General features: G+C 40.0%; 5 protein-coding genes across 6 annotated transcripts; 2 read left to right on the forward strand and 3 right to left on the reverse strand.

Annotated features, from left to right (window-relative positions):
- Nucleotides 1-4,634: 4,634 nt before the first annotated feature.
- On the reverse strand, nt 4,635-6,007 carry LOC122016702 (GATA transcription factor 4-like). The gene is made up of 2 exons (XM_042574087.1): nt 5,465-6,007; nt 4,635-5,382 (listed from the first exon to the last, which is right to left on the reverse strand). The coding sequence occupies exons 1-2, from the start codon at nt 5,693-5,695 to the stop codon at nt 4,741-4,743; spliced, it is 873 nt and encodes a 290-aa protein (XP_042430021.1). The 5' UTR covers nt 5,696-6,007; the 3' UTR covers nt 4,635-4,740.
- Nucleotides 6,008-8,221: 2,214 nt separating this feature from the next.
- Nucleotides 8,222-9,399, forward strand: LOC122014989 (homeobox-leucine zipper protein HOX17-like). Its single transcript, XM_042571572.1, has 3 exons — nt 8,222-8,464; nt 8,551-8,723; nt 8,805-9,399. Exons 1-3 carry the CDS (start codon nt 8,338-8,340, stop codon nt 9,165-9,167), a joined length of 663 nt encoding a protein of 220 aa, XP_042427506.1. The 5' UTR covers nt 8,222-8,337; the 3' UTR covers nt 9,168-9,399.
- A 216-nt stretch (nt 9,400-9,615) lies between these two features.
- LOC122014988 (phosphatidylglycerophosphate phosphatase PTPMT2-like) lies at nt 9,616-15,280 on the forward strand. Of its 2 annotated transcripts, none has more exons than XM_042571571.1 (7): nt 9,616-9,818; nt 9,993-10,242; nt 10,977-11,099; nt 13,649-13,742; nt 14,175-14,257; nt 14,341-14,430; nt 14,711-15,280. In XM_042571571.1, exons 2-7 carry the CDS (start codon nt 10,030-10,032, stop codon nt 15,041-15,043), a joined length of 936 nt encoding a protein of 311 aa, XP_042427505.1. In that variant the 5' UTR covers nt 9,616-9,818; nt 9,993-10,029; the 3' UTR covers nt 15,044-15,280. The 2 variants fall into 2 exon arrangements, with proteins under 2 accessions (XP_042427505.1, XP_042427504.1); XM_042571570.1 differs by having other exon boundaries at nt 9,619-9,885.
- A 992-nt stretch (nt 15,281-16,272) lies between these two features.
- LOC122016885 (RING-H2 finger protein ATL79-like) lies at nt 16,273-17,461 on the reverse strand. The gene has a single exon (XM_042574308.1). The coding sequence runs from the start codon at nt 17,156-17,158 to the stop codon at nt 16,592-16,594; it is 567 nt and encodes a 188-aa protein (XP_042430242.1). The 5' UTR covers nt 17,159-17,461; the 3' UTR covers nt 16,273-16,591.
- Nucleotides 17,462-17,688: 227 nt separating this feature from the next.
- Nucleotides 17,689-18,570, reverse strand: LOC122015834. Its single transcript, XM_042572893.1, has one exon. The coding sequence runs from the start codon at nt 18,366-18,368 to the stop codon at nt 17,859-17,861; it is 510 nt and encodes a 169-aa protein (XP_042428827.1). The 5' UTR covers nt 18,369-18,570; the 3' UTR covers nt 17,689-17,858.
- Between the last annotated feature and the right edge of the window lie 8,518 nt (nt 18,571-27,088).

The following is a 27,088-nucleotide window of genomic DNA, read 5'->3' on the forward strand; positions in this document are numbered from 1 at the left end:
TTGTTCGTGCACTGCCCTAGTACCACCGACGTCCATCGCGGCGCCGCCCACCTTCGTGTACTACATAGTTGGTGGCTGAGGGGATGTTCGATGCATCCTGTGACTACTCCTTGCCATCTATCACCCCAAGAATCAGTACCTTCTCCACCTCTCTGCCGATGTGCCTGAGTCAAAGCGGAGCGATCTTGTTGCCAGGGTTTGGCTCACGATCCTGGTCGCTCGGGTGTTTGGGAACATGGATATTGTAGGGAAGGTCGGGATGATGACACTGATGGGCTTGCCGCTATGCTACACGCTTCGTCGGTGCCCCTCCGTCTGGACGATTGAATGCGGCTAACTATTTGCTCGTCCCGCAAGATGGTAGATGGAGTTTTATCTTCAGTTGTTGATTCAAATTTAGGCATTGTCCAAAGAAAGGGGGAAAATGAAACTTTATTTACACTCATGTAGGGAAATTTTTTTGTTCTTTCTCTTTAAGACGAGTAATTAAGACTATACAATCCGAGAGATGTGATTTGAAAATTGGTTCTCTCTAATCTACATCTAATTTGACTTTTACTTTGAAGATCTCACCTGAACTTATTCGATATTATTCATCTTCTCATCGAGTTAGACCAACTTCATGTTATCCATGGCATGGCATGAATTATCAATGTAATACACAAACAAAACTGCCTCAAATCTGTTCTTGGCTACGTATTAGGATTAGCTGAAACACCAACAAACTTCTAGCACTTCTATTCATCAAGAAGAGTTTTCTTCAGCTTCTTTGATCATTAAATGCACTGCTTTGCTTCTATCATCCAATCATATTAAGATTCATCATAATGGTTATGTGTTGTATTCATAAATAAAATCCCGGCAATTTATCAAAAGGCGTACTTAGTCTTTTGAATTTACTAAAAGAAGCATATTACTTTAACATTTACCAAATGACATACCTTTTTGCAATGATTTCCTATTCTACCATTCTGACAAATTTAATTGATTTCCTTTTTCTTTTATACGTCATTTCTCTCTCTTCTTTTTCCTACTATGCATGCAACGTATCTTCTCTTTCCTTCTTCTTTTTATTATCTACGTTGGGCCTGATAACATTTAGATTGATTTCTAAATGTATATAAATTTAAAGAGGGAAAAAAACAACAGACCCACTACTATCAGGCCTAACAACAGGGAAAAAAAATAAAAAAAAAAAGAAAAGAGATTTAGATCTTTCACCACCTCTGGTCCACTACTATAAATGTTGAAAATAACGTGGGCCTGATATCTCTTCATATCATGCCCAACTTGGGCCTGATATGGGAGATATCAGGCCTAATAACAAAAAAAGAAAAAAATAAATAAATAAAGAAAGAGAGATTTAGGTTTTTCAAAACCTCTGGTCCACCACTAGGAATGCCGAAAATAATAATTAAGGGCATATTTGGACTCCTTGCAATTTTAGAAATTCACACGAACTGAAATGGGTGCAATCGGAGCTCTTTAGGTCCATCAGTGGGTTTCGGTCAAAATCCATTGATAGACCTAGAGAGCTCCGATTGCACTCATTTCAATTTCTGTGGATTTCTAATATTGCAAGGAGTTAAAATATGCTATCTATTATTTTTTCAACTTCTAAAAGATGTTAAAATATAATAAGAAAGAATCAGCAAAATAATCCCTATACATTTTAGGTTTTTCAAAACCTCTGGTCCACCACTAAGAATGCCAAAAATAACAATGGAGAACATATTTGAACTCCTTACAAAATTAGAAATCCACAGAAACTGAAACAGGTACAATCGGAGCTCTCTAGGTCAAAATCTCTCTTTCTTTCTTTTTTTTTTTCTTTTTTTTTTGTTATTAGGCCTGATATGAAGAGATATCAGGCCCACGTTGGGCCTGATATCTCTTCATATCAGGCTCAATGTGGGCCTGATATCTCCTCATATCAGGCCCAACGTGGGCCTGATATGGGAGATATCAGGCCTAATAACAAAAAAAAAAGAAAATAATAAATAAATAAAGAAAGAGGGATTTAGGTTTTTCAAAACCTCTGGTCCACCATTAGGAATACGAAAAATAATAATGAAGAGCATATTTGGACTCCTTGCAATTTTAGAAAATCCACACGAACTGAAATGGGTGCAATCGGAGCTCTATAGGTCCATTAGTGGGTTTTGGTTAAAATCCACTGATGGACCTAGAGAGCTCCAATTGTACCCATTTCAGTTTTTGTGGATTTTTAATATTGCAAAGAGTTAAAATATAATATCTATTATTTTTTTCAACTTCTAAAAGATGTTAAAATATAATGAGAAATAATCATCAAAGCATTCCCCATACGTTTTAGGTTTTTCAAAACCTCTAGTCCACCACTAGGAATGTCAAAAATAATAATAAAGAGCATATTTGGACTCCTTGCAATTTTAGAAATCCACAGTAACTGAAATGAGTGCAATCAAAGCTCTCTAGGTCCATTAGTGAGTTTTGACCGAAATCCACTGATGGACCTAGAGAGCTCTGATTGCACCCGTTTCAGTTTCTGTGGATTTATAATTTTGCAAGGAGTTCAAATATGTTCTCCATTATTATTTTTGGCATTCCTAGTGGTGGACCAGAAGTTTTGAAAAATCTAAAATGTATAGGGATTGTTTTGCTGATTCTTTCTTATTATATTTTAACATCTTTTAGAAGTTGAAAAAAATAATAGATAGCATATTTTAACTCCTTGCAATATTATAAATCCATAGAAACTGAAATGGGTGCAATCGGAGCTCTCTAGGTCCATTAGTGGATTTTGACCGAAACCCACTGATGGACCTAGAGCGCTCTGATTGCACCCATTTCAGTTCGTGTGGATTTTCTAAAATTGCAAGGAGTCCAAATATGCTATTCATTATTTTTTTCAGAATTCCTAATGGTGGACCAGAGGTTTTGAAAAACCTAAATATCTCTTTTTTATTTATTTATATTTTTTTTCTTTTTCTTTTATTAGGCCTGATATCTCCCATATCAGGCCCACGTTGGGCCTAATATGGGGAGATATCAGGCCACATTACGTGGGCCTGATATCTCTTCATATCAGGCCTAATAAAAAAAAAGAAGAGAGATTTTGACCTAGAGAGCTCCGATTGCACCCGTTTCAGTTTCTGTGGATTTCTAATTTTGCAAGGAGTTCAAAAATATTCTCCATTGTTATTTTTGACATTCCTAGTGGTGGACCAGAGGTTTTGAAAAACCTAAAATGTATAGGGATTGTTTTGTTGATTCTTTCTTATTATATTTTAACATCTTTTAGAAGTTGAAAAAAATAATAGATAGCATATTTTAACTCCTTGCAATATTAGAAATCCATAGAAACTGAAATGGGTGCAATCGGAGCTCTCCAGGTCCATTAGTGGATTTTGACCGAAACCCACTATTGGACCTAGAGAACTCCGATTGTACCCATTTCAGTTCGTGTGGATTTCTAAAAGTGTAAGGATTCCAAATATTCCCTTCATTATTATTTTCGGCATTTCTATTGGTGGACCAGATGTTTTGAAAAACCTAAATCTCTCTTTATTTATTTATTTATTTATTTATTTTTTTGTTATTAGGCCTGAAATCTCTCATATCAAATCCACGTTGGGCCTGATATGGGGAGATATGTGGGTCTGATATGAAGAGATATCAGACCCACATTATTTTCGGCATTTATAGTAGTGGACCAGAGGTGGTGAAAAATCTAAATCTCTTTTTTTTTGTTTTTTGTTTTTTTCCCCTGTTGTTAGGCCTGATAGTAGTGGACCTGTTGTTTTTTTCCCTCTTTAAATTTATATACATTTAGAAATCAATCTAAATGTTATCAGACCCAACGTAGATAATAAAAAGAAGAAGGAAAGAGAAGATACATTACATAGTAAGAAAAAAAAAAGAGAGAAATAATAAAGAAAAGAAAAAAAAAATCAATTAAATTTATCAGAAGAATAGAATAAGGGATCATTAAAAAGATGCACTATTTGATAAATATTAAAATTGTATGCTTCATTTAATAAATTCAAAAATCTAAGTACATTTTACTTTTGATAAGTTACCGTAAATTCTAATACACCTGTTTCAACATCTCCATGTTTTTTTTGTCTGGATCCCTCGTTCCATGTATATTTTTTTTATCTGGATCCGCCATTACTGTCGTTTAAAATTATAATGCGTGGTTAGGATCTCATACGTGCTATCGTAGCTATGATCTCATACGCGTGCTAGAGTACATATTTTTAGATAGAAAAAAAAAAAAACAGAGAGACGGTTTAGTATTTTAATAATAAATGAACAAATGTATTCTTTTAACGACCAGGACGGCGACAACATTACTTTTCGTTTTCCTTTGTCAGAATTGCAGCGTTGGTGGAAGCACTTCACGTGAATGGCGGATCCCTCTATGTTTTTCCATTTAGGGAACCTTTTCATTCAACCCGATTTGTTAACATCTAAAACTTATTTAGAATGGTCCCATCATGAGCTTTTGATTTTAATTATTACACGATCCATTCTGAGTTGAGCCTAAACTCGAATTTAAGAGGAGCTTTTTGATATAATGGCAAATTAATTGAGCATTCAGATTTAGTTAGAATAAAAATATAAGATTTTGACCGTCTAATTATGGGAAAGTTGTTACTTTATTATTAAAGATGATCAAACAGTTTGATAAACGATCTGCTAATTTAGATTTTGAAAGACCAGGTACCGCCGCCGCCGCCTGCCGGCGCCGGCAGTTCAGGAGACACCGTAGCCATGATCATCATATAGAACTTCCGACCGAGAGACGGAGGAAGTGTCGGTCTGGTGGTGTCGAAGGAGGAACTCCTTCTGGCGTCGGAGCTCCATGACCTTGCGGTGGGAGTTGGAGTGCTGCGCGAGAACGAAGGTGGGGCTCGCCGCTGGCCGGTACTCCGGCACTAGCCTCCCGGACTTGTACCTCACCCCGCATGCGTTGCACAGTGTCTTCGTCCCCAACGGCCCCGTGCGCCACTGAGGCGTCTTCTCCGACGCGCAGTGGGTGCAACGACGTGTCGCGCCGCCCTCCTCGGTCGCTCTGCTTTTCTCCCTCCTCCTGTTTCTCCCGGAGCCTGTGGAGGAACTCAACTCCGAGGTCGGAAATTCATAAGATGAAGAAATGGAGGAGGACGGCGAGTTCAGCCCCGGTTGGTGCGACGGCGCCACCGATGAGGACCAGGCGACGGCCTTGGACCGCTTGCTTCGAGCTCCGCGAGCTGTGGCCGGCGTCTCCTCGTGGACTTGCTCAGCGCAGGCAAGGGGAGGCGAGATTGAGCTCCAACCGACCTCGTTCGGCGTGTCCGAAAAAGAATCCTCCATGAACTGGGACAGCCACTCGAGCTCTGCCTCGTCCTCGCATTGCTGTACCAATAGAGACAAAACCTTAACCAACTACCAATTCTCTACCAAAATCACATATATTAATCAGATAATCTACACTAACTGGGGCATAAAGGTCGAGCGAGCTCTGCTGCTGCGATGGCAAAACAGAGGCGAAACCGGCAACGATTGACGACGGCGTCTCCGCTGGCATCGCGGAGAAGAATTTGGTGTCAGAGCCGCCGGAAAAGTAAGAAACACTGGAGGTTTGAGGCGGAATAACCGAGCCATAAGCCGATGTTGTATTGGATGGTGGAACAGAGCGCGAGGCGCCGGTGGAATAATAAGCAGCCATTACAGCCCCTCCATCCTCTGCCACTCCATGACTGAACCACAGCAGGGCAGACGTATGTACGTGGACTCGTAGTCTTTAATTTCTTTCTTTCTCCTTCCTTTTTCTTGTCCTTGTTAGTGGGAATGAGAGTGGTGGTGGTTGATCAAAAGCTCCAACAAGTGACGGTGAGTTTGTGACTTCAGAACAAATAATGGAGGGAGTGATGATGAAGACAATAATGGGAGTAATGATGAGGAGCGTGGCTCATTGCACTTGCTTCATGGTTATTCATGCTCTTCGCCCATGTCGCTAGCTCCTCCTCACACCTCTTTAAAGCCCCGTTGCTTTGGTCTCTCCTCGGCTGCCCCAGCTTCCCCACTCGTATTCGCGTTAGTCTTCCTCTGATCATGTGAGCTTGGGCACATTTATTGATGATCGTCTGACATCGCAAAAAGATATTGATGATCACTCACAGCCCATCGCTAAATGCTAATGCAAGTAAGTTCCTGTTTGAAAACCCCTGACAGCATAGCTTTTATGTTCATAGCGTCTTCAGTAACTCGATGCTTGACAAAATTGGTGGTCTTAACAGTACGCTTGCATGCCCACTCCTGATCGTTAATTTATTATCTCGATATGTATATATGTTTCTTGCACGTCTTGAAGCTTAATTCATGATCATTTCTTGAACTATTTGGTGATATATGTTAGATTTCTTTGGATATTTGATTCGTGTGCAGTGAGAGAGTGTCGGCGAGAAGGTTCGCGCGGTGAGGAAGGGAGCAGTGTCAGTCTCCCGTGGGGGCGCCGCACGTGGCCGTCGCTTTCTACGCCGACGGGCTCCTCGCGTGGAGCTCCCACCACCGAACGCGAGTGGCTGTCGCCACGAGGAAACCGGAGCCACCGGCCGGTCCATGTGTAATGACAGCTAGGAGATTCGACGGTTCATGCACCACGCACGTTGGCTTAAGCCAAACAGCAACTCAAATACACAACTAAGAAATGCACTGCATTATCAACACTCAGTTACTTGGCTAAATGACTTAAATCTCGAAAATTGTCAAACAGTTCCAAATTTGAAAGATTTTTCATTTAAAGATTAAATGTTTGAATTCTATCTTGGGTATTACAAAGTGTTTAGTTTATTTTTCTATTTTAAATGGAAAATAATTTTATACTTGAGTGATAGAAAATTTCAATAATAAAATAGTTACGGAAAAGTCTATCAAATAAAACTCATTAATTATTTTTATCATATATATTTCATTTGCAAATCAATATTTTAAATTGAAATTCTATTTATAAAATATCTTGTTTTTATTTAATATGGATTTTATAAATCTTTAATTATTTAAAGTAGATCTTGATAACTAATATTTTGATGTAATATTAAAAGGATAAAAAAAAATCAATTTGATTGGATGTTAAAATTGATATAGTAAAAATCTAAGCTTACCCTATAATTTTGTTCTTATGTTTAAATAATTATAATGATTTTATAACTTTATTAGAATTATTTTAAAAATAGTGTCAAATGATAAGTTGAATCTTTAACTAATTTTTCCCGATCATCTTACACACAAAGAGGCTGTTTTTTCTCAAATGTTCGGTCTCACAACAAAACTCTAAAAAATGATGAAGAAGCAAATTAAACTCTCTTAAAACGTTAAAATCATAGCCTAAACCCTAAACCCTATTATCGTGGACGAAACCAAACTCATCAAACCTTTATTTCGGTTGGCTTCAACTCAGTACTCCTCCACCAACAACCATGCATGCTGTGCTGTGTACTCCACTACTCCATGCACTGAAGGAATATAATCAACGTCCTTTGACTTCACCTGGCACAAAACTTATTACCTCTGTGCAATTATTTACTTACTGGATAGAGTGACTCGACTACGAGGAGAGATTCCTTCACGCACAAATAATTGGACAAAGTGCTCATTTCTTTTCCTCCTCTGAGTAACTGAGATGGGTCTCTTCTTTCATCAATTCTTCCTTCATCTATTGACTGTGATAATTAGCCAACTCAAAAAGACAGATTGGCACCATGTGTGTGATGATGACTCACTGGCTGCTTACTTCAGGCTTCACCTGACACGACACTCACAGCCCAGTCATTGACTCGAGCTGTGGACTGCAGAGCCTCTTTTCTTTATGCCTTTTCCTTCGAGTTTCTCAGTGCCCATCATCTGCTCTGGATTGCCTTGTGTTGGGTGGAGATATGCCAGTCTTTCACTCATTGTTTGTATCAAACTAGGTGAACCCGTACGAGAAAGCAGAGACATCGAGTCAAAGGTCAAATGGAGCAAAAGCCCAGGGGCGCGTGCGGATCTGAAACAGGTAAAGAACCATGGAGATAATCTCTTTTCTGAAAAATCAAAAGGAAAACAGTACCTAGCAGGGGGAAAAAAAAGTAGATGGAATTTAGCAGCAGCGTTCATGATTGCAATAATTGGCAGCTCCTCGCCATGCTCGGCTCATCATCATTGGTATTGACTTTCAGACATGGTGTTGCAGTGCCCCCAAACTTGCCGCTATTTAACACCCTTCGTTCCTCCTCCGCACTCCTCATCTTCTCTTTCTTCCTTACCTTGCTTTATCTTCGGCCTCTCCACTTCCATCGAAATTGATCGAGGTAATAACGCATGAGATAAACGATGGAAAAGGAGGATTTATCGTTGAGCCTCAGCTTAAGCACTTACACCAATCACTTCGCGCCTTCTTCTTCGTCGTCTTATTTCCGCCAAAGAATGCAGTGGAACCTTCTCCTCCCGTCCTCTTCAGGTAATTAATTAAAGGAGAAGATTTAATTAGTGTCAAGTATGTGTTTCTAGAAGAAGCTGTGATCTTGGATATTGATCGAGGAGCAGGGGAGGCGGCTCCGGGGGATGAGGCTGGGGAGGCCGAGCGAGGGGGCTGCTCGTCTCAGGGAATCAGCGACGAGGACGAAGACGGCGACGGCTGCCGCAAGAAACTCCGGCTATCCAGAGACCAATCCGCCGTCCTCGAGGACAGCTTCAAGGAGCACACAACTCTCAACCCTGTACTAAATTACGCTTTAATTTACAGCACCATAAAGCTAAGTAGTGATCCCGTTAACCGATGAATGTGAGCATCGATGCAGAAATTGAAGGCGGCATTGGCGAAACAGCTCAACCTGCGGCCGAGGCAGGTAGAGGTGTGGTTCCAGAATAGGAGAGCGAGGACGAAGTTGAAGCAGACGGAGGTAGATTGCGAGTTCCTGAAGAAGTGCTGCGAGAACCTGACGGAGGAGAACAGGAGGCTGCACAAAGAAGTGCAGGAACTACGAGCTCTGAAGCTGTCGCCGCAGGTTTACATGCAGATGACGCCCCCCACCACCCTCACCATGTGCCCTTCCTGCGACCGCCGACTCTCCAATTCGACAGCCACCGCCGTCTCCTCGCCCGCCGAAGCACTTCCTCAGCATCGCCGCCTGCGGGCCAACGAATCTTTGGCGAACAGCTAGCCAGTGTAGACAGCAACGTGTGTTTGATGATGGATTTGACCTTGATCACCTTCGGACGTTTGTGCTCTTTCTGTGTTTGTGTGTGTGTCACCAGTGTTTTCTATATGCCGTCGTTACGTTGAGTGGCATTTCAATTTCAGAATCTTTCGACGTGCTCTCGAAAGTTTAAGTGTATCGTTTTGAAATTACGGGAGCACCAAATGAAGAAATGGCGAATAAGATTTTAAGATAATATCACGTGCAAGGCTGACGTACTACACCGATGGATTAGACACATGATGACCTCACTTCGCGTCGGTTACTGCGTATAGCGAGCGTGGCGGGCCAGGGCCCCACATATGGCCAGCTGTCCACGGGGTCCGCAGTGCGGATCCTGAATGGACTCACCTCAAGTGGGCTCCATTACGAATGCAAGAACCGTGGTGATGTACCTCGTCGCCAATCTTGATGCACGTTTTATTTGCCATGTTGGGGGTGGACCGGTGGTTGAGAAGAAGAGAAGAAGAGAACAGCTGGGTAGTTGTCAAAAGGGCGAGGAGAGCGAGCGAGCGACAGAGAAAGAGAGAGAGGGGGACAAGAAATCGGAGAGAGAAAGAGAGAGCGCGAAAACGAGGGCGCCGTGGGAGTCCTCCATGGTCCAAACAAACGCTGGTAAGGATCGCGTGCCGCTGCGGCAGAAATCTCCTTCGCCATTTTGATCCGTCACCTCCTCCGATTGGTAACCCTAGCAGAGCTGTTTCTGCCTTCGATTTGCTCTCGCTTTTCTTCTCGATCGGAATTGAGAAATTGTATGTTTGTTTGAGTAACTTTTCCTCTCTCGTCTAGGCTTACGAAATTGTGCAGAAGGAATTGGATTTACGGTATGCATATTGAGGAGATTGGGGAGGAGTGCACGGAAGGTGGACAGGAGGAAAGGTCGATTTCGACGGTTTTCAGCGGAAGAGATGCGCTCTTTAATGCAAAGAGGGCGGCGGTAGGAGTCGGGGCTCGGATTCTCTTTTACCCGACGCTGGTGTACAATTGTGTGCGGAATGTGACCGAACCCCAGTTCCATTGGTGGGATCAAGTCGATGAGGTTTGTCTGCTTTTACTCACCGAATTGTAAATTTCCTTTTCTTAGAACTCTCTGGATAAATTTAACTTCGTGTTGCTTGGAATTTACATGTTATTAAAGTGCAACAGTATGAATGGTTCTACATATGTGCTGATTTCCAGTTTTCTGTTGTTCAATATATGTGCTGAGGAAAATCTATCCAGGGAAAGATTAAACAGTTCACCCTGGTAGTGCCAAACCACATGAGAAAAATAAGTGAAAAGAGGTTTTTTGATTCTATGAGCAGAAAACACAAAGAGCAACAGGAAGAGTAATTCTTTATCAAATTAACACATCCCTAGATGTCGAGCGTCCTGTGCAAAGCAAGCCAAATGAAAATTTTCATCCTAGGAATGACCCAAAAATTCCTGATACAAAAGGTCTATTTACATGTACATCATGAGAAAGCATATTGTAAGAAGAGCTCATGGAGATGATATACCATTTGATGTCCACCTCCAAGAAGTGGTTCCAGAAAACTAATCTAGGGAACTAATTGTTAGGCACTAGGCTCGAACTCTTTTGAAATGTTCTATTGTTAGGCTCGAACTCTTTTGAAATGTTCTATTGTTAGGCTCGAACTCTTTTGAAATGTTCTATGGATTTTATGAACTCTGTAATTCTTGTCAGATTTGTTGTCCTCTTCTCCTTTCAGTTATAATTTATAACTTCTTTGTTAGAAATATTGAGTAACTCATTCACCTTTGTTGTTTCAGTGTTTGCTCTTAGGTGCTGTTCCATTCCCTAGTCATGTTCCTCTCTTGAAGAAACTTGGTGTCTGTGGTGTTATTACGCTGACTGAACCATATGAGACACTTGTGCCTACCTCCTTATATGATGTGAGTTTTCTCCCTTCTAGTCAGCCATATTCTATTGCCTAGAAAGAGTGCAATAGAGCTGATTTTATCAAATAGCTACTCTATCCTTCAGTAAGCACAAAGAGAAAATTTGTTTTAGCTGTAACCCATGACCGGAACTGCTAAATACAAGGCTTGCAATTTACTCTTTGATGGTTCTTACCAATTTGCACCCAGTTCCTGCCACATTCTGAAGCAGTTTCTTGTGCTTATTTATTTTGAAATATGTTGTGCGCCAAATTAGAGTAGTAGAGTGGCTCAGCCATTCCAATTTTTGCAATCTAGGTTGTAGAGAATGCTGGAGTCTTTCTACATCGGTTATTTGTTTATTTTCCCCTTTTTCATTAATTCCTTATAACAAATATGTCGGATTGCATGGCAATTTTAATCTCTTTTATCCCAAGATTCTTAATAGGTTTCTTATGTTTGGTGTCTTTCTAGACAGTCATGCCCGTAGGAATCCATTGGTGACCAAATAGCCTTCTAAATGTCAACAAATGTTGTGTTATTGCCTGAATTAGTACTTCCAATAAAATAATCAGATAGAATCTCTTTCATAGACTTTACAATTACCATTGTTCTTTAAGACGGAGGCAAAATAGATGAAGGTGTATTGCAATTAGTTGCAAAAAGGTGGAACCGCCACCCTAGCGGCCCCCTGGGCCTGGCCCCCCAGGATTCCAGAGGGAGTAAATCACGGTTAATGCTGGGCAAGAGAGGTGACTGGGGGTCGCAGGAATTTTTGGCACAGCAAACCAGGATTTTAACCCCGTGTGCAGCTGGCGACCTTTGACCCCAGAACCTTAGCTGCAAGAATCAGGCACCTCTCCAGCTGATCCAGCCCGTGGGGGCAGGTGTATTGCAATTAGTGAAAGTAGAAATAAAAAAAATTACATTTTATATAGTATAAATAAAATAAAATAAAATTGTAACTAAACTTTATTTTAAAGTGATTTATTTGTATTTGTATTAACAAGCATGGAGAATGTTACTCTACTTACCTTATGCTGCTACACACCCGTGCGCACCAAGTGTAATTTTTTTTTTAAGCTTAGGGTTTAGGTTTAGGGTTTCGGGTTTAGAGCTTAGGGTATAGTATTTAGGCTAAAAGGAAGTGAAAAAAAATACACATGCATGACATGTGCAACATAAGGTGAGCAGGATATTATTCCTCTAACAAGCATTTGCAAATACATAAAAGTTTCTTGTTTAATTGCAAATAAATGCTCAACTTTTACGTTAGCCAATTTGCATGTCCTTTGCATTATAGGAATTCTTACCTTCTTTTAACCCACTCAAGTTCTTGAATAACATTTTATTTGAACCCAATGCTCAAATTCATGCCACTCATTAGTTATTCAATTAGTTGAACCTTACAGCAAGCTTCTTAAATATACCAAAATTGTGCATGCCTCAAGTTTATGAAAAACCAAAATCCAAGCACCTACTATCTTGATCTACTTGATGTCATGTGCCAACTTATATGTCACAAATTTGGAGCTGGAAATGATTTATCAAGGAATTTCTTAAAACAAATCATAAATCTACAACAATACAACAAGCAAGCAAGCAAACAGACAAACAAGCAGCAAGTCCCAACTATTTAGGATCAATTGCATTGATGTTATCCTTCCAATAGTTTGCCACATGAATCAAGAAAGAAAATGATTATCATGCAAAACAAATACTTAAATACTCATCTAAACTATTCTACTAGGTGTTTTGACAATTACTTTTGCTTTTCCTAGTAAAAATATAATTTAAAACTTTTATATGCAATAAGTATTTCTGAGGATATATATAAGTCTTCTTTATGTTTGGGGCATTCAATATCTCCATTTCTCACCCTAAAGATAATTCTACCTCTGCTAATTGATAATCATATGTTGAATAATTCTTCCCTTCATCTTTGTTTCCTTGCAGCGTAAGCCACAGTTATATTATGCTCCATTAAGACATCCGAATAACTTTGAAGCATTACTGCATATGATCAAGTCTCCAGTACTAGAGCTTCATTAATATAGGGCAAGACACTAATATTTTAACTCCCAAATTCTTTTTGACAATGTGCAATATCTAAAGTACAAGAGCCATATTCTTTGAATTAATCTCAGACATCATTATATCTAACATATGAAACATTCTAAAGTTAGAATTCATCCATTTGAATTAAGACAGTGTTCCTAGATGCACCTTCTTATCTCTATGCTAAAACCTCTTTCATTTATCTCCTCTCTCCTTTGTGTTTACTGGATTTTAGTTTAAATTTCTTCATATCATACAGAAAGTGGTAACTCAAATAGAAAAGTAAGTGATTGTTTTCTTAACTTGTTCCTTTGTGTCCTAGTTAGCAAATGAAGCTATTTTACCATTGTGTCAAGCTCAATGTTTATTCTTTGTATTCATATTGTATATTATTTTCTTTGTATGGGGTGTAATGAGGTGCTTCTGGAATCTCTTTAGCCCTGTCAATAATTTAATGAGCCAAGTACCAGTAAGCGGTCATTTGTTCTTTTGGTTCTTCTGAGTAGGCACACAGGATTGAACATTTGCTGATCCCGACCAGAGATTACCTCTTTGCTCCATCATTTGGAGATATATGCCTAGCTGTGGACTTCATCCATAGTAAGCATTACCGTCTTTAGGCTCATTACAAACATGTTATTTAATTTAGTGATGGGGTCCGAAAATGGTGCATTTTGCAACTTCTTTTTATATTTATACAACTTCAGCTTTAAGATTCTGAGTTTTGCATTTCATCTCTATCTACAATCCTGGCAACTGAAAAGCAGTTATGCTTAGTTTTAAAAAGTAACTTGCATATGCTTTATAATTATGGCTCTGAAATGCCTTTAGGTGCCAATTTGAGTTTCTCTAAATGCTCAAAAAATTTCTAGCTAATGCATGGTCAAAATGTAGTCCGTCCTTTAAACTAAATATGGCTAATATCTTTGATAAAATAATCATTATTTTTTGTAATATTTCTACAATCAACTTGTTGCTAACATTCAAACTTCCATTTCACATTATCTTCTTTGGAATGCCAAATTTATGAAGAAAACAGCAAAAAGGGGGAAATGACATATGTTCATTGCAAAGCTGGTCGAGGACGTAGCACAACCATTGTCCTATGCTATTTGGTATTGCTTTAATTTAAGCAAGGGACATTTGTTTGAGAACACATGTTTGTTGAAAGAATGGCAACAGAAATGCTATTTTACAGGTGCAATATAAGCAAATGACTCCCACGGCCGCTTACCAGTATGTCAAAATGAGAAGGCCAAGAGTGCTTTTAGCTTCTGCACAGAAGGAGGTCAGTATATGATTGTTTTTTTTTAAAAAAAAAAAATATAGAACTAGATGGCTGAAAGTGCTATTGAAAATTATTACCATAAAATGTAAGTGTTCAAAGTTCTATGATTTATCGAATCATCTATATGCTACTAATTTGTTGAAATTATGGAGAACAAGGTTTTGCTTCAGCTTAGTACCAGACTATGAAACTAAATTTGCCTCCATATACCATTGCAGAAGAAGAAAAAAAGTCCTGTCTAATTTTAACTACATGATTCTTGGTAACTCATTTTTTGCAGGCTGTTGAAGAGTTCTACCAACTCAGGGTTCAAAAAACTGAAACAAGTACCCACTCGATAGATCTTAGTGTAAAGTCGTCATGGGTTGTTATCCCCAGAAACCACATATCCTTTGATGGTAGCCCCTTTGAGATCGTGTCCCATTCCGACCTTGTCGGATACAATGGGTACTCCAATGCGGGCAACGAAGGCCCATGGACAGAGCCGAGTTCAGTGTACACGGTTCAAATTGCTCGGCGAGCAGTACTTTCAAGGCTCTCCTATTTCTGGTTCAGAAGCCGTGTACATGGCTGCAGATCAGGGATGGCACATCCCCATCTACTGGAATTGTAAATGAGCCCCTTCCACTCTGGTTCAAGTTTCGTAGGCTAACGAGTGTTCTGCCGTCTATTATAGTGTACACCCTTTGTATCACGAATTTGCGTCTAATCCCCTGTAGAGTTTGGACTCCTCAATCAAATTTTTTCTGCCTGGCTAGGCAAGAATCCCGCGGCTAGATGAGTCAGCTTGTTGCATGCTGTCATGAGAAAGTGTAAATAATAAAAGCCTCTTTGCTGGCTTCATAGACCACATCTTTTTGGCAAAATGGCTCGTGTTAATCTTCCTATGTTTTACTAGACTCAATTTCAAACATATTCATTGATAAAAATGAAATCATGTTGAGAGTCAGAAGAGCCATGTGAGACCTGCACGGCTGCACGCGGAGCCAAGATCCAATGTTCTGAAATCGGAATCAGATTATCAATTTTAATTTTGCACCGGTTCAGCCAACGGATTTGTCCCCAATTATCGGTTTATCCAAATGAATTGGCTAGTCTGGTTGGGCTTTATCGAAGTCATTATTGCCAGGAACACTTACGTAAGGTGTAGTAAGCGTGAGAGGACAAAGCTTGGTAGTAATAAATCTTTTTTTGTCCCGCAGATCGTTTTATTCAAATCACAAACTTGTCAGATTTTTTAATCATTCCACTCTAACATTATTACATCCGACAATTTTTAGGAGGCAGTGTGTCGAGCCACCCATCTAAAAAAAAGCTAAAGCTAGCATAATATAGACACATGCATTTAGAATTGACATAAAACTTGGATAGCTTAAAAGTCCAAGTGGGTTGAATCTTATTCACTTTATTTTCAATAAGTTATTACCTAAAATCTAATATATGTAAAACCTACTGTATAGTCAAAGATGAGAGAAAAAGGTCAAGTGTTGTACAAGTCTAAATGCTAAACCTGGTGCCTACATAATTTATACTTCTATTAAAAGTATAAAATTAATACACCTAAGTTTATTAAATTTGTTGGATTGAAATGTAAAATTATTGCATGCATAATCCCGTGGAATATGTCTTTTATCATAATTTTATACTTTACTCAATTTTGGTCCTGTTCATGGATAAATGGAGATCTATCAATAATCGAACTTGCTAGCCATTATTTTCTTTAAAAAAAACGCTGAGTTATTGGTATGGTTAGTGATCAATTTAACAATAAAAAAAAATAAAGAGGTTTCAGGACTTTTTGTCAAAAGAACAAGAAAAAAAGGACATGCTGACAAAGAAAAAAAAGATAAAGATCGGGCCAGCAAGTTACTGATCATCGCAAGCGTTGGGCATCCAAATATCCATGAAGAAGAAGGAGGATGAGGAGGAGAAGCAGAAGAGTTTATGAACCTTAGATAATATAACGATTTTGACGCCTATGATAATTCGTATTGTAATTCACAAAGGAAAATCCCTCCATAAATTTCCCACGTCGATTTAACATCAAAGATAGACGCCATGGCGGATTACCAGTCGACGGCATCCCACTTACTTTGTAATCAAGACTCACTGCGACGATCATCGATCCAGAAGACGGCCGCGACGCGTTTTTTTTGTTCTTTCAAGGTTCCTCCGCCGCCGGCGGGGGACGCCAGTCGGTCCGGCAGGTCGGGCACGTCGACCTCCCAAGCAGCCACGCGTCCACGCACATCGCGTGGAACACGTGGCCGCAGTCGGGCACCACGCGCACGCGCTCCCCCTCGGCCATCTCGGCGAGGCAAATGGCGCACTCCGCCGTCGCGCCGCCGGAGAACACCACGGACCCAGGCAGCCTCGGGATCTCCACCGCCGACTCCGTCGGGGGCTTATCGAGCTCCCTCCGCGGCGGCGCCCGAGCCCGGAGGCGGCGCAGGAGGAGGCGGAGGGCTGCGTGGAGCGCGAAGGCGAGTGCGGCGGCGCAGACGACGACGAGGAGGACGGCGGCCATGCTGGCGTCGAAGTCCCTGGCGCCAGAGAAGGGCGCCCACTTGTTGGCAGAAACGGGGGGAAGAGGAAGAGGAGGAGGAGGAAAGGTCATGGAAATTAACTGGCAAAGATAGGGGAGGGTGTCGACGGTTTTAGCGAGGACGCGATGGACCCTGGCATGCAACGCGACTCCCCTTCCCTTCCGTGATCCATCCCAACGCATGAGGATGCGTGCATAGACGATGGATCATGGACAGGACGCAGTAGACCAGACTCATCGTGTTCCTCAGCCTCACTGCGACCTCAAAAGCAGTGAAGATGGTATCCTCTTCTCTTTAATTTGAATTGCAATTCGCAACGCTAGCTAGCTGGGTGGTTCAGAGGCGCAGTGTGAGTTCATTAATTTAACAGTGAGCATTTGTTTACGTTTGTTCAGAGTGGTAAACTTTGCAGTGGCTCAGAGAAGTCTCCTAAGAATCGAGGCAGCTCTGGACATTGTCCAGGGCGGGTGTCCCCATGCTCTGCTCTGCTCCGCTGCAGCTTCAGCTTTAATGGAGAGTTTACAGCCAGCACAAGACTTTGTTTGCGTGATCGTCAGGGTAGTTAAGATTAATTTATGAGTTTACGACCAATTCGACTCATTTTGGCAAAAGAAAATTAAATAAAAAAAAAATGATAATACTTTTCGACAAAGTGTGAAAATTAAGTACACTGTAAAACTTTATCTCCAATTCTCCATTCTGAAAAAGCCAATTGAATTTAAATCAAAGTTTTTTTTGTCATTAGGTAACATAAATAACAGTAGACAATCTTGTTGTTTAGAAAAGAAGGAACAGAGGAGCAAATTATTCAATACGATGGATAGCAAATTAAAGGCATCACACAATTTAACACGAACATAGAAATAAAGCATAATAAATCGATTACGGAGCTTCCACCGCCTTCTGGTCCCCATTCATTTTTTCCTCGTCGAGCTTCTTTTCCTCCTCCTCCTCCTTCTCCTCGTCGTCGTCGACGAAGGCGGAGACTGGGAAGGCTCTGCCGATGCCGACGGCAGACTTGAAGTATATCTTCTCCCCGTCGGGCTGCATGCTCATCTCGGTGATGGGGACCCAGAGCATGACCTGCCTGCTGCGCACCCCGGTCATGCGCTTCATCCGGCGGCTCTCGACGTAGGCGGTGACCTCCCTGTCGTAGCGCACCCGCGTGTTGGTGCCCTTGAAGAAGTGCTCGTACGGCTCCCGCTGCTTCATCCACACGAACCCCGTCGCCTGCACCCACCCGCACTCCTCCAGGTTCTTCAGAGGCAGCACCCCCTTGGGGAACCCCAGCTCCTCCAGCATCTTCAGCGAGTGCTGGTAGCACTCCGCCGCCCCGTGCACCACCTCCGCCCCTGCCCTCCTTCCCTCTTCCACCGCCACAGACCCGGCCATCTCGCTCTGCTCTGCTCTGCTCTCTTGTAGTTCGGTTGGGATTCGTTGTGGACAAAGTGGCTGTGGCCGCGGGGCTCTTTAAAAGGCCGAGCAGCAGGCGGTGGGAGGTGGCGGGGAGTTGAGCTAACTGGGTGAGTTAGGTGATCAAGAGGCGCCAAACTCCGCAGCAGTGAACCACCCAATAATTTAATGTAATTCAACTAGATTTTGTTATTGGTTTGGTCAAAAATTAAATGGCGTGAGAAATGAGAACTTGAAGAACATGAGTCGGAGAAAATCGTGAATGGGCAGGTTGATCAGGTCACCCGTACCGATTTAGAAAGCATGGTTGGATCATGTGAGCTCCATGAAGACGAGAATCGGATGGAACTTCTGGCCATTGACAACATCCATTATCAGATCAAAGCAAGGGACGCCACCGCCGCTTTTGTTTTCGATATCCTGGCTGATCCGTCTGAATCGGTGAAAACGGGATTACCGGTGAGATATTGACCACAAAAGGACCTCGATTACTAGGTGAAGAAGGAAGAAGGAACGTTAATAAGTAGACTAGGGATCTTTGGTATAGTCAGACTAGGGGATCTTTGGTATAGTCACTCGTTTAAATCAGCAAAATGGAGATGTGAAAGATGTGGAAGATGAACAGTCAAAAAATAAAGGATGTATGCAAAGCAAAAACATATTTGCCACTGGCGGTACCTTTGTATTGCACAATGTCTCATACTTATATTTTTACTGTATTGCACAATTTCATCACTTATACTATTCATATCCCGTATTTAAGCAGACCAACCACTCTAATACTCAAGTTAGCGAAGTGAAGAAAGATGTGGAAGATGAATAATAAAAGAATATAAAATGTGTGCGAAATAAAAACATACGTGTACTTGCGGGACCTTTTATAATACCTTTGTAATTTTTGTATTAATGAAATGTCATATCAAAATAGGTTAAGGAAAATATTTCATCACTTATTTTTATGTATTGCACAATTTCATTGCTCATGCACTATTCATATCCCGTATTTATACCAAGATAATATCTAACGTGCTTCTAATAACTCCACACGAAGTATTAATTATGGAATGAGCTCATGAATCGAAGAACTCATTATGCTTTCTAGGCATGGGGCAAATAGTGGAATAATGAGTTGGTAAAAGAGGGTCAATCTCTGATCATTTACTAACGGGTCTACTTATTAGACCTGACCACGGTTTGGAACCGACGGTTCGACGGTTCGAAACTGCCGGTTCGACGGTTCCAGGCAGGTCGACCCTTAACCTTAACCGCCCAAGACGGTTACGGTTCACGGTTCGGCACGGTTCGTCACGGTTCAAGATTAATATGTTAAAAAAAATTAAAAATTAAAATTAAACATTAAACATTACAAATTAGAAATTAAAATTTATTAAAAAAAAGGCTTCCACTTATTTAAGTTGCCTACGTATCCCTTTAGGGGAATCAAAGCCCACGTAGTTCTTTTACATTTTTATCCTTTTACATTTTCATTCACTTCCATTTTCTGTTCCTGTCATATTTGTTCCTTCGGTATCAAAATCTTCAACTTCGTCATCTGAAAGTTACATTCCTTGGATTCTTTTCTCCGCTCTGGTCCAATCGTCCAGTAATGCTTGAGCTTCCAATGAGTCGGGAGACAAAGTTGATCGTCGTTCATCTAATATGTTGTCGCCAGCGCTGAACGTCTGCTCCACATCAACAGTTGACACTGGACAAGCTAAAATTTCTTTTGCGATCACGGAGAGAACGGAAAAACTTTGAGCCTTCTGTAACCACCACTTTAAGATATCGAAGTTTTCGCTATCTGCTTCATTAAAATCAAAAGAAGTCGTAAAATAATTCTCAAGTTCCTGTGTGGAACTTGAGGATCCTCGTGGACGTTTTGTCCGTTCTTTTAATAAGAGTTGTGCTTTTGTAAGTTTTAAATTACTACTAGTAGTTTGTTGAATTTCAAAAATATTAATTTGTGTTCCATATTTTGCATAATATTGATTATAAATATCATATAAATAAATTCTAACATTATATATAATATTAACTGGATCAGGGGAAGAAGAATCTTTAATTGGAATTAAAACGTCATAATATAAAGTTAACATTTCTTGTAAAACTTCTAATTTAAATCTAGGATCTAAAGCAAATGCAATTAAATAAATTCCAGGAATTAAATAAAAATATTTTTCCCATTTAGTTTTCATAGCTAAGATGCAAGGAGATAAAGATTCATTATTAATATGTTCATTTAAAACTAATACTATATTAGAAATTTTTTCTAAAACTAATTGAGCAGTGGGATAATAAACACCGGAAATTGTTCGGTTGCATCATTAAATACTTTTAAAATTTCACAAATACTACTACAAATATTCCATTGTTGTGAAAATAAATATATATTAGTATTAGTGTTTTGTGCAAAAAATGAACATAATAATTCTTTATATTGAAATGAATCTTGTAATAATTGGTATGTTGAATTCCAACGTGTTGGTACATCACGTGGAAATTTTTTAGGTCTCATTCCATTAATTTTACAAAACCTACCCCATTGTTTCATTATAGATGGATGAGACCATAAATAAGAAATTACAATTCTAATTGGTTTAATATAATTTTCTAAAAATTTTAAACCATCTTGAACACATAAATTTAAAACATGGCATACACAATGAATATGAAAAAATAAACCTCCAATAATAGGTTGACAAACAAATTTTATATCATCTATACAAGCGGTATTAGAACTAGCATTATCTAATGATATTGAAAATATTTTATGAGTTAAACCATATTCTTCTAAAATTAAACATAATAATTGTGTGATATTATGAGCATTATGTGATTCATCAAAAACTCTATAAGCTAATAATCTTTTTCGGAGGTTCCAAGAGTTATCGATCCAATGACAAGTCACACCCATATACGAATGTGTTTGCCAATGATCACTCCAAATATCGGAACATAAAGAAACTTTATTATCTAATTTACTAAATTTATCAATTAAATTATTTTTTCCTTGTTTTACTAATTTTTAATTGTACGAGTAAGTGTAGTCATAGGAACACGTTTAGCACATGGATTAAGAGATTCTTTACAAAAATCTTCAAATGTGCATTTAGATCCAAAACTAAAAGAAAGATGTTCTACGGAAACAAATTTAGCTAATGATTCTCTTAATTTATTATCCAAATATAAAAATAAATCGGAATCGGTACTACCGCTAGTTGAAGAAAATCTTGATAATTGTGTTTGAGAACGGTCGAGTCCATATTCCGTCGGGTGCTTCGTTTCTACATGTCGTTTCAACGACCCATAGCCGCCGCCGGCTTGGAATTTATAGGAAGCATTGCAGTGCTTATATTTTGCACGCATTTCTCCCGACGGAAGAGTGACATTCTCAAAATGTTTAGTAAAAATAGAAGACTTTAGAGGAGGAAGTTCCCGAACCTTAGAAGTAATTGCATCGGTACTTCCTTGTGTTTTGGGTATCGGATTCGGAAGATGCTCGATCTCATCACCGGTGGATTGAATGTTAGGGTCCTCCTCCCGCGGATTCATTATTTGCTTTCCCTTCCGAGCTCGAGATGATGCACCTCCGCGGCCTCCTTCCATTGTAATTGAAAATTGAAAATGAAAGCGTGTAGAGATTAGAGAATACGAAAATGAGATTAAGAGTAGAGAAGATGTGTATGAAAAATGATGAAATGAGCTCTCTATTTATAGAGTTTTGATAGTAATGGACACTAAATCATAGTCATTGATCAAAAAACGGTCAAATGATCCTAACCGTTGAAAAAAAAATACCCAAAAAACCCTCCCAACGGCTACGAACCGTCGGTTAACCGGCAGTTCCAACGGCTATGAACCGCCGGTTAACCGACGGTTCAAGCCGTTTAAAAATAAAATTTACAGCTGAACCGCCGGTTCAACCCACCGGTTAACCGACGGTTCGTCGGTTTTACAATCAATGAACCGGAACCGGCCGGCAACTTGCCGGGACGGTTCCGGTTCGACCCGGCGAACCGGGTCAAAGGGCAACCGACCCGTTGACCCGGTTACGGGCCCGGGCTGGGTCCGGGCCAGACCCGGCCCGGGGTCGGGTCTACTACTTATATGCATGTCCATTTTATAGGGAGTTAAATGTGCTAAGCCTTTAGAGTTGGGAGGATCTGATCGGATGATAGTCTCTGAGATAGCAGAGTGAATTGAAGTACGAAGGGAGCATGATCCATGAGATTGAGGTTGTAAGTACCCCGAGTTGATTTTGATGTGGTCAACCAAGTCAAGTTAGGTTCTGTTGTATTTGATGTGTTGTGTCTAAGTGTGCAGAAACTTAGGAGCACAAGAAGTTAAGCTGAAGATGTAGCGGACGAGAAGGATGACATGGGAAGGAAGTCGATAGACTGGGAGTATCTGAGGGACGAAAACCTATGGAAGAGTGCACCGGTGGACGAGAAAGATGTGCGCGATGTTTTCGAGTGATCAGAAGTCCAGGAAGAAACCTGCTTGAGGAGAAGGTCGGAATTGGGTTCAGGTGAACTCAATTTCGTGATAGTTATGCCGAGCGAAGGGTTGTGATAGTTATGTCGATCAAGCAGCTGTGATAGTAATGTCAAGTGAGCAATTGTGATAGTTATACCAAGAGAGCAGCTGTGATAATTATGCCGAGTGAGCGGCTATAATAGTTATGCCAAGCAAGCGACTGTGATAATTATGTCAAGTGAGTGGCTGTGGTAAATGAAGTTGTACCAAGCGAACGACTGTGATAGTTATGTCGAGCAAGCGACTATGATAATTATGTTGAGCGAGTGGCTATGATAGCTATGTCGAGCGAGCCACTATGATAATTATGTTGAGCGAGTTGTTGTGATAATTATGTCGAGCGAGCGACTGTAATTTTTGTGTCGAGTTAGAGGTCTTAGTCATTTTACCAATCGTAAGACACTCCTAGTATTTTTGTCCGTCGTAAGGCACTCCTTTTCTTTGTATTGAGCATGAAACCATAATTTTTGTGCAGAGCTAGTGACCTTTTTCTTTTTACAATCTTAAGGCATTCCTAGTCTTGTTGTCTGTTGTAAGACACTCCTTTTCTTTGTGTTGTGCTAGCGGCCTTAGTATTTTTGTCTGTGTAAGGCACTCCTAGTCTTTTTGTTTGTCATAAGACACTCCTTTTCTTTGTGCCAAGCGTGCATCCATAATCTTTGTGTCAAGCATGCGTCATTAGTCTATTTGCCTATTGTAAGATACTCCTAGTCTTTTTGTCTGTCATAAGACACTCCTTTTCTTTGTCTCGAGTGTGCGGTCATTCCTAATCTTTTTTGCTTGTCGGAAGACACTCCTTTCTTTGTGTTGAGAGTGCGGCCATAAACTTTGTGTCAATTGTGCAGCCTTAGTCTTTTTGCCTATCGTAAGACACTCCTAGTTTTTTTTTGCTTGTTGTAGGGCACTCATTTTCTTTGTGTTGAGCGTGCAACTATAATTTTTGTGCTGAGCTAACGACCTTAGTCTTTTTACTTATCATAAGGCACTTCTATTCTTTTTACCTGTAGTAAGGCACTCATTTTCTTTGTGCCTAATGTGCGGCCATGATCTTTGTGTTGAGCTAGCAACCTTAGTCTTTTTGTCTACCATAAGGCATTCCTAGTCTTTTTGCTTGTCATAAGATACTCCTTTTCTTTGTACCAAACACGCTAACATAATCTTTGTGCTAGAGCAAAGCAAGCCTGCATTTTAATTAGTAGAAAGAAATATACCCAGTAGTGAATATTTCTTAGAAGTATAAGAATACCCTCAAGTTTGATACGGTTGCAGGTAGTTTTTGTTACATAGCCGATCCACTCGATCCAACCCCTTTACATTGGAATCTTGAAGGTAGTAGGTGCTAGAAACTCACTTCAGAATAACTTTATAAGGTTTGCTCCACTGAGATTCTAACTTGTTGACATCTCCGACGAGTTTGATTCTTTTTCAAATTAAATCACCGACCTGAAAGATTCACAGAATGTCTGACTGTAATTTTGATATATTCTTCGTCGATAAGATGTGAGCTAAACGACTGCCTTCTCTTTGGTTTCCCTGATGATATCTAATTCTAGGAGACATCAATCGACATTGCTTTGGTCATACAACATTCACTGAGCGGATTATTCTCCAACTTCTATCGGAACCATTGCTTCTCCCACATAGACCAAATGAAACATGTGCTTTCATGGGCGTAGTTTGGTAAGCCCAAAACACTTGGTACTTCATCAAGCCAACTACCTTCGACATGGTCAAGCTTGATTTTGAGTACTCGAATAATCTCTCAATTAGTAACTTCCACCGAGCGTAGTCTGGTAAGCCCAAAACACTTGGTACTGTTGATGCAGCGGAGACCAGCAAGAGGGGGGTGAATTGCTGAAAACAAAAATGAAACTACCCTCCTCGGATTTCAACTCAGAATAAATGCAGTAGTAAAATAATAAAGACAGAAAATAAAAGCAGAAACGGAAGTTTAACCTAGTTACAACCAAGAGGGTTGTTAATCCAGGGCAGTGAAAAGCGCACTAAGAAAATTCTCCTTCTCTGAAGGCGGAGAAGCCTTTTACACTCTAATTGCTCAGAACTACTGCTAGGAATTGCTTATGGATTGATTGCTTGAGTTGTTATTGAATTCCTAACTCCATGAGCCTTTATATAGCTCATGGAAAGTCTATCGTGAGGGTCGAAGGCGCCTCCAACAAGGTTCAAGGCGCCTCCAACTCGGTCAGTGGATAAAACTTTATCCACAGCATAAACAATCAAATTTGACCTCTCCAAGCTGGCAGCACAGTTTCCAGCTTGGTTTTTCCAGCTTCCGACGCTCCGTTCTTTTGGGTGATTGTGGCCAACCGGAATAGGGCTTGTTGGAGTGTATACTAAAAGCCTAGCTTTTGGTATAAACATTTATCTAGAAATAAGAATCACATTGGTCAAATGTCTACATTTATGATAAATGTAGTTGTTCAATTAATTTATATTGTAGATGACATGGTGTGTGGTGTCACACACAGAAGATCATGTTATCAGTACCTTATAAATTATAAACAGTAGCTCACGACCATGATGGAAAGGAACAAACCATTGGAAGGTCGTAGTGTAATTAGGTATTAGTTTATCTTGACTATATAATTACACTAGTACACTCAGAGTGTATTGAGTAGGACCATTTGAGGTCGTTTCTTTTATACTGACTTTATAAAGAAACAAAGACCTCGGTTATTATGGAAGTGTGTGCTCTTAATCCTAATGTAATAACAAGCACATATATTTGATATTTATTTCTTTAATTTATCAATGGGTGAGATTTAGTTCGTTGAATCAATAAACCCGATAAGTTGGGAAATGGTATCACTTATAGTGTGTGTTATTGATTATAGAAGGAAACTGTGTCCTAGAGATACTAGGTTGATAATGTCCCCAAGAGGAGCTCATAAGGATTGTCATGTTAAACCCTGCAGGTGGACTTAGTCCGACATGACGATAAGGTTGAGTGGTACTACTCTTGGACTTAGACATTAATTAAATGAGTTGTCAGTAACTCACTTAATTAATGGACATTCGATATCTTAAACACAGGGAGACTAACTCACTTAATTTGGGATTGGTGCGGTAGTTCAATGATAGTTCTCTAGTGGAATGAATTATCATTGATAAAATTAAGTTGTGTGTTCAGGGCGAACACGGGATGCTTAATTTTATCGGGAGACCAAAACCAATTCCTCCTCTCGGTCCCTATCGTAGCCTCTTATTTATAGAGTTCTATACCCACCTATACCCACCTTCTATACCCACCAATAAGGGGCCGGCCAAGCTAGCTTGGGAACCAAGCTAGGGCCGGCCTAGGTATATTATTGGGTGGCCGGCCCAAGCTAGTGGGGCCGGCCAAATTAAATTAAAAAGGAATTTTAATTTTAGTTTTTATTATGTGGAAGAAATAATTTTTTAAAGAGAATTAAAATTAAAATATCTCTCTTGTAAAAGATCTACAAAAGATTAAAGAAAGAAATTAGATCTCTTTCCTTATTTGTAGATTGATGAGTTATTTTATTTTCTCTTTAAAAATTATCCACATGTTGATAAAATTAAAATTATAGAAATTTCCTTTATCAACCATGAAGAGATTTTTTTAAAGAGAAATTTTATTTTTAAAATTTCCGGAAACAAATTAGGAAGTTTTAATTTGTTGATTAAAACTTGTCTAATTTATTTCCTCTAGAAGTGGCCGGCCATTAGAGATTAAATTGGGAAATTTTATTTATTTTTTCTCAATTAAATCATGTCAAGGAAATTAAGGAAATTTTATTGTAATTAAATTTCCTAATTTGCCTAGGCCAAGGAATATAAAAGAAGGGGTGAGGGTGCATTCATGGGGGAATCATTATTATTATTCTCCCTCTTTTTTCCTTGGTATGGTGGCCGGCCCTTCTCTTTCTCTCCTCTCCTCTTGATGGCCGAAACCTATCTTCTTGGTGGAGCTTTTGTTGGTGGCCGGATCAAGGAAGGAGAAGAAGGAGAGAAAGCAAGTCTCGTCTCTAGCATCCCTTGGAGCACTGGTGGTGGCCGAAATTCTTCATGCTTGAAGAAAGTTATTTTGGCCGGCCATCTTCTTCTTTTCTTCCTCTTTGTGGTGGCCGAAACTTATATCTTGCTTGGAGCTCTTGTGGTGGCCGGATACTACTTGGAGA

This window comes from Zingiber officinale, chromosome 8B, assembly GCF_018446385.1.
Source record: "Zingiber officinale cultivar Zhangliang chromosome 8B, Zo_v1.1, whole genome shotgun sequence".
In the NCBI taxonomy this organism is placed as follows: domain Eukaryota; kingdom Viridiplantae; phylum Streptophyta; class Magnoliopsida; order Zingiberales; family Zingiberaceae; genus Zingiber; species Zingiber officinale.

What these genes read in the sequence shown, in the direction of transcription:
- LOC122014989 (XM_042571572.1), top strand. Translation starts at nt 8,338, where the DNA reads ATGGAAAAGGAGGATTTATCGTTGAGCCTCAGCTTAAGCACTTACACC. An exon ending in TCTCCTCCCGTCCTCTTCAG is followed by an intron (nt 8,465 to 8,550) that starts GTAATTAATTAA and finishes ATCGAGGAGCAG; the next exon opens with GGGAGGCGGCTCCGGGGGAT. An exon ending in AGCACACAACTCTCAACCCT is followed by an intron (nt 8,724 to 8,804) that starts GTACTAAATTAC and finishes GCATCGATGCAG; the next exon opens with AAATTGAAGGCGGCATTGGC.
- LOC122016885 (XM_042574308.1), bottom strand. Translation starts at nt 17,158, where the DNA reads ATGCGTTGGGATGGATCACGGAAGGGAAGGGGAGTCGCGTTGCATGCC.
- LOC122016702 (XM_042574087.1), bottom strand. Translation starts at nt 5,695, where the DNA reads ATGGCTGCTTATTATTCCACCGGCGCCTCGCGCTCTGTTCCACCATCC. An exon ending in CGCTCGACCTTTATGCCCCA is followed by an intron (nt 5,383 to 5,464) that starts GTTAGTGTAGAT and finishes CTATTGGTACAG; the next exon opens with CAATGCGAGGACGAGGCAGA.
- LOC122015834 (XM_042572893.1), bottom strand. Translation starts at nt 18,368, where the DNA reads ATGGCCGGGTCTGTGGCGGTGGAAGAGGGAAGGAGGGCAGGGGCGGAG.
- LOC122014988 (XM_042571571.1), top strand. Translation starts at nt 10,030, where the DNA reads ATGCATATTGAGGAGATTGGGGAGGAGTGCACGGAAGGTGGACAGGAG. An exon ending in AGCTGTGGACTTCATCCATA is followed by an intron (nt 13,743 to 14,174) that starts GTAAGCATTACC and finishes AAATTTATGAAG; the next exon opens with AAAACAGCAAAAAGGGGGAA. An exon ending in TAGCTTCTGCACAGAAGGAG is followed by an intron (nt 14,431 to 14,710) that starts GTCAGTATATGA and finishes CATTTTTTGCAG; the next exon opens with GCTGTTGAAGAGTTCTACCA.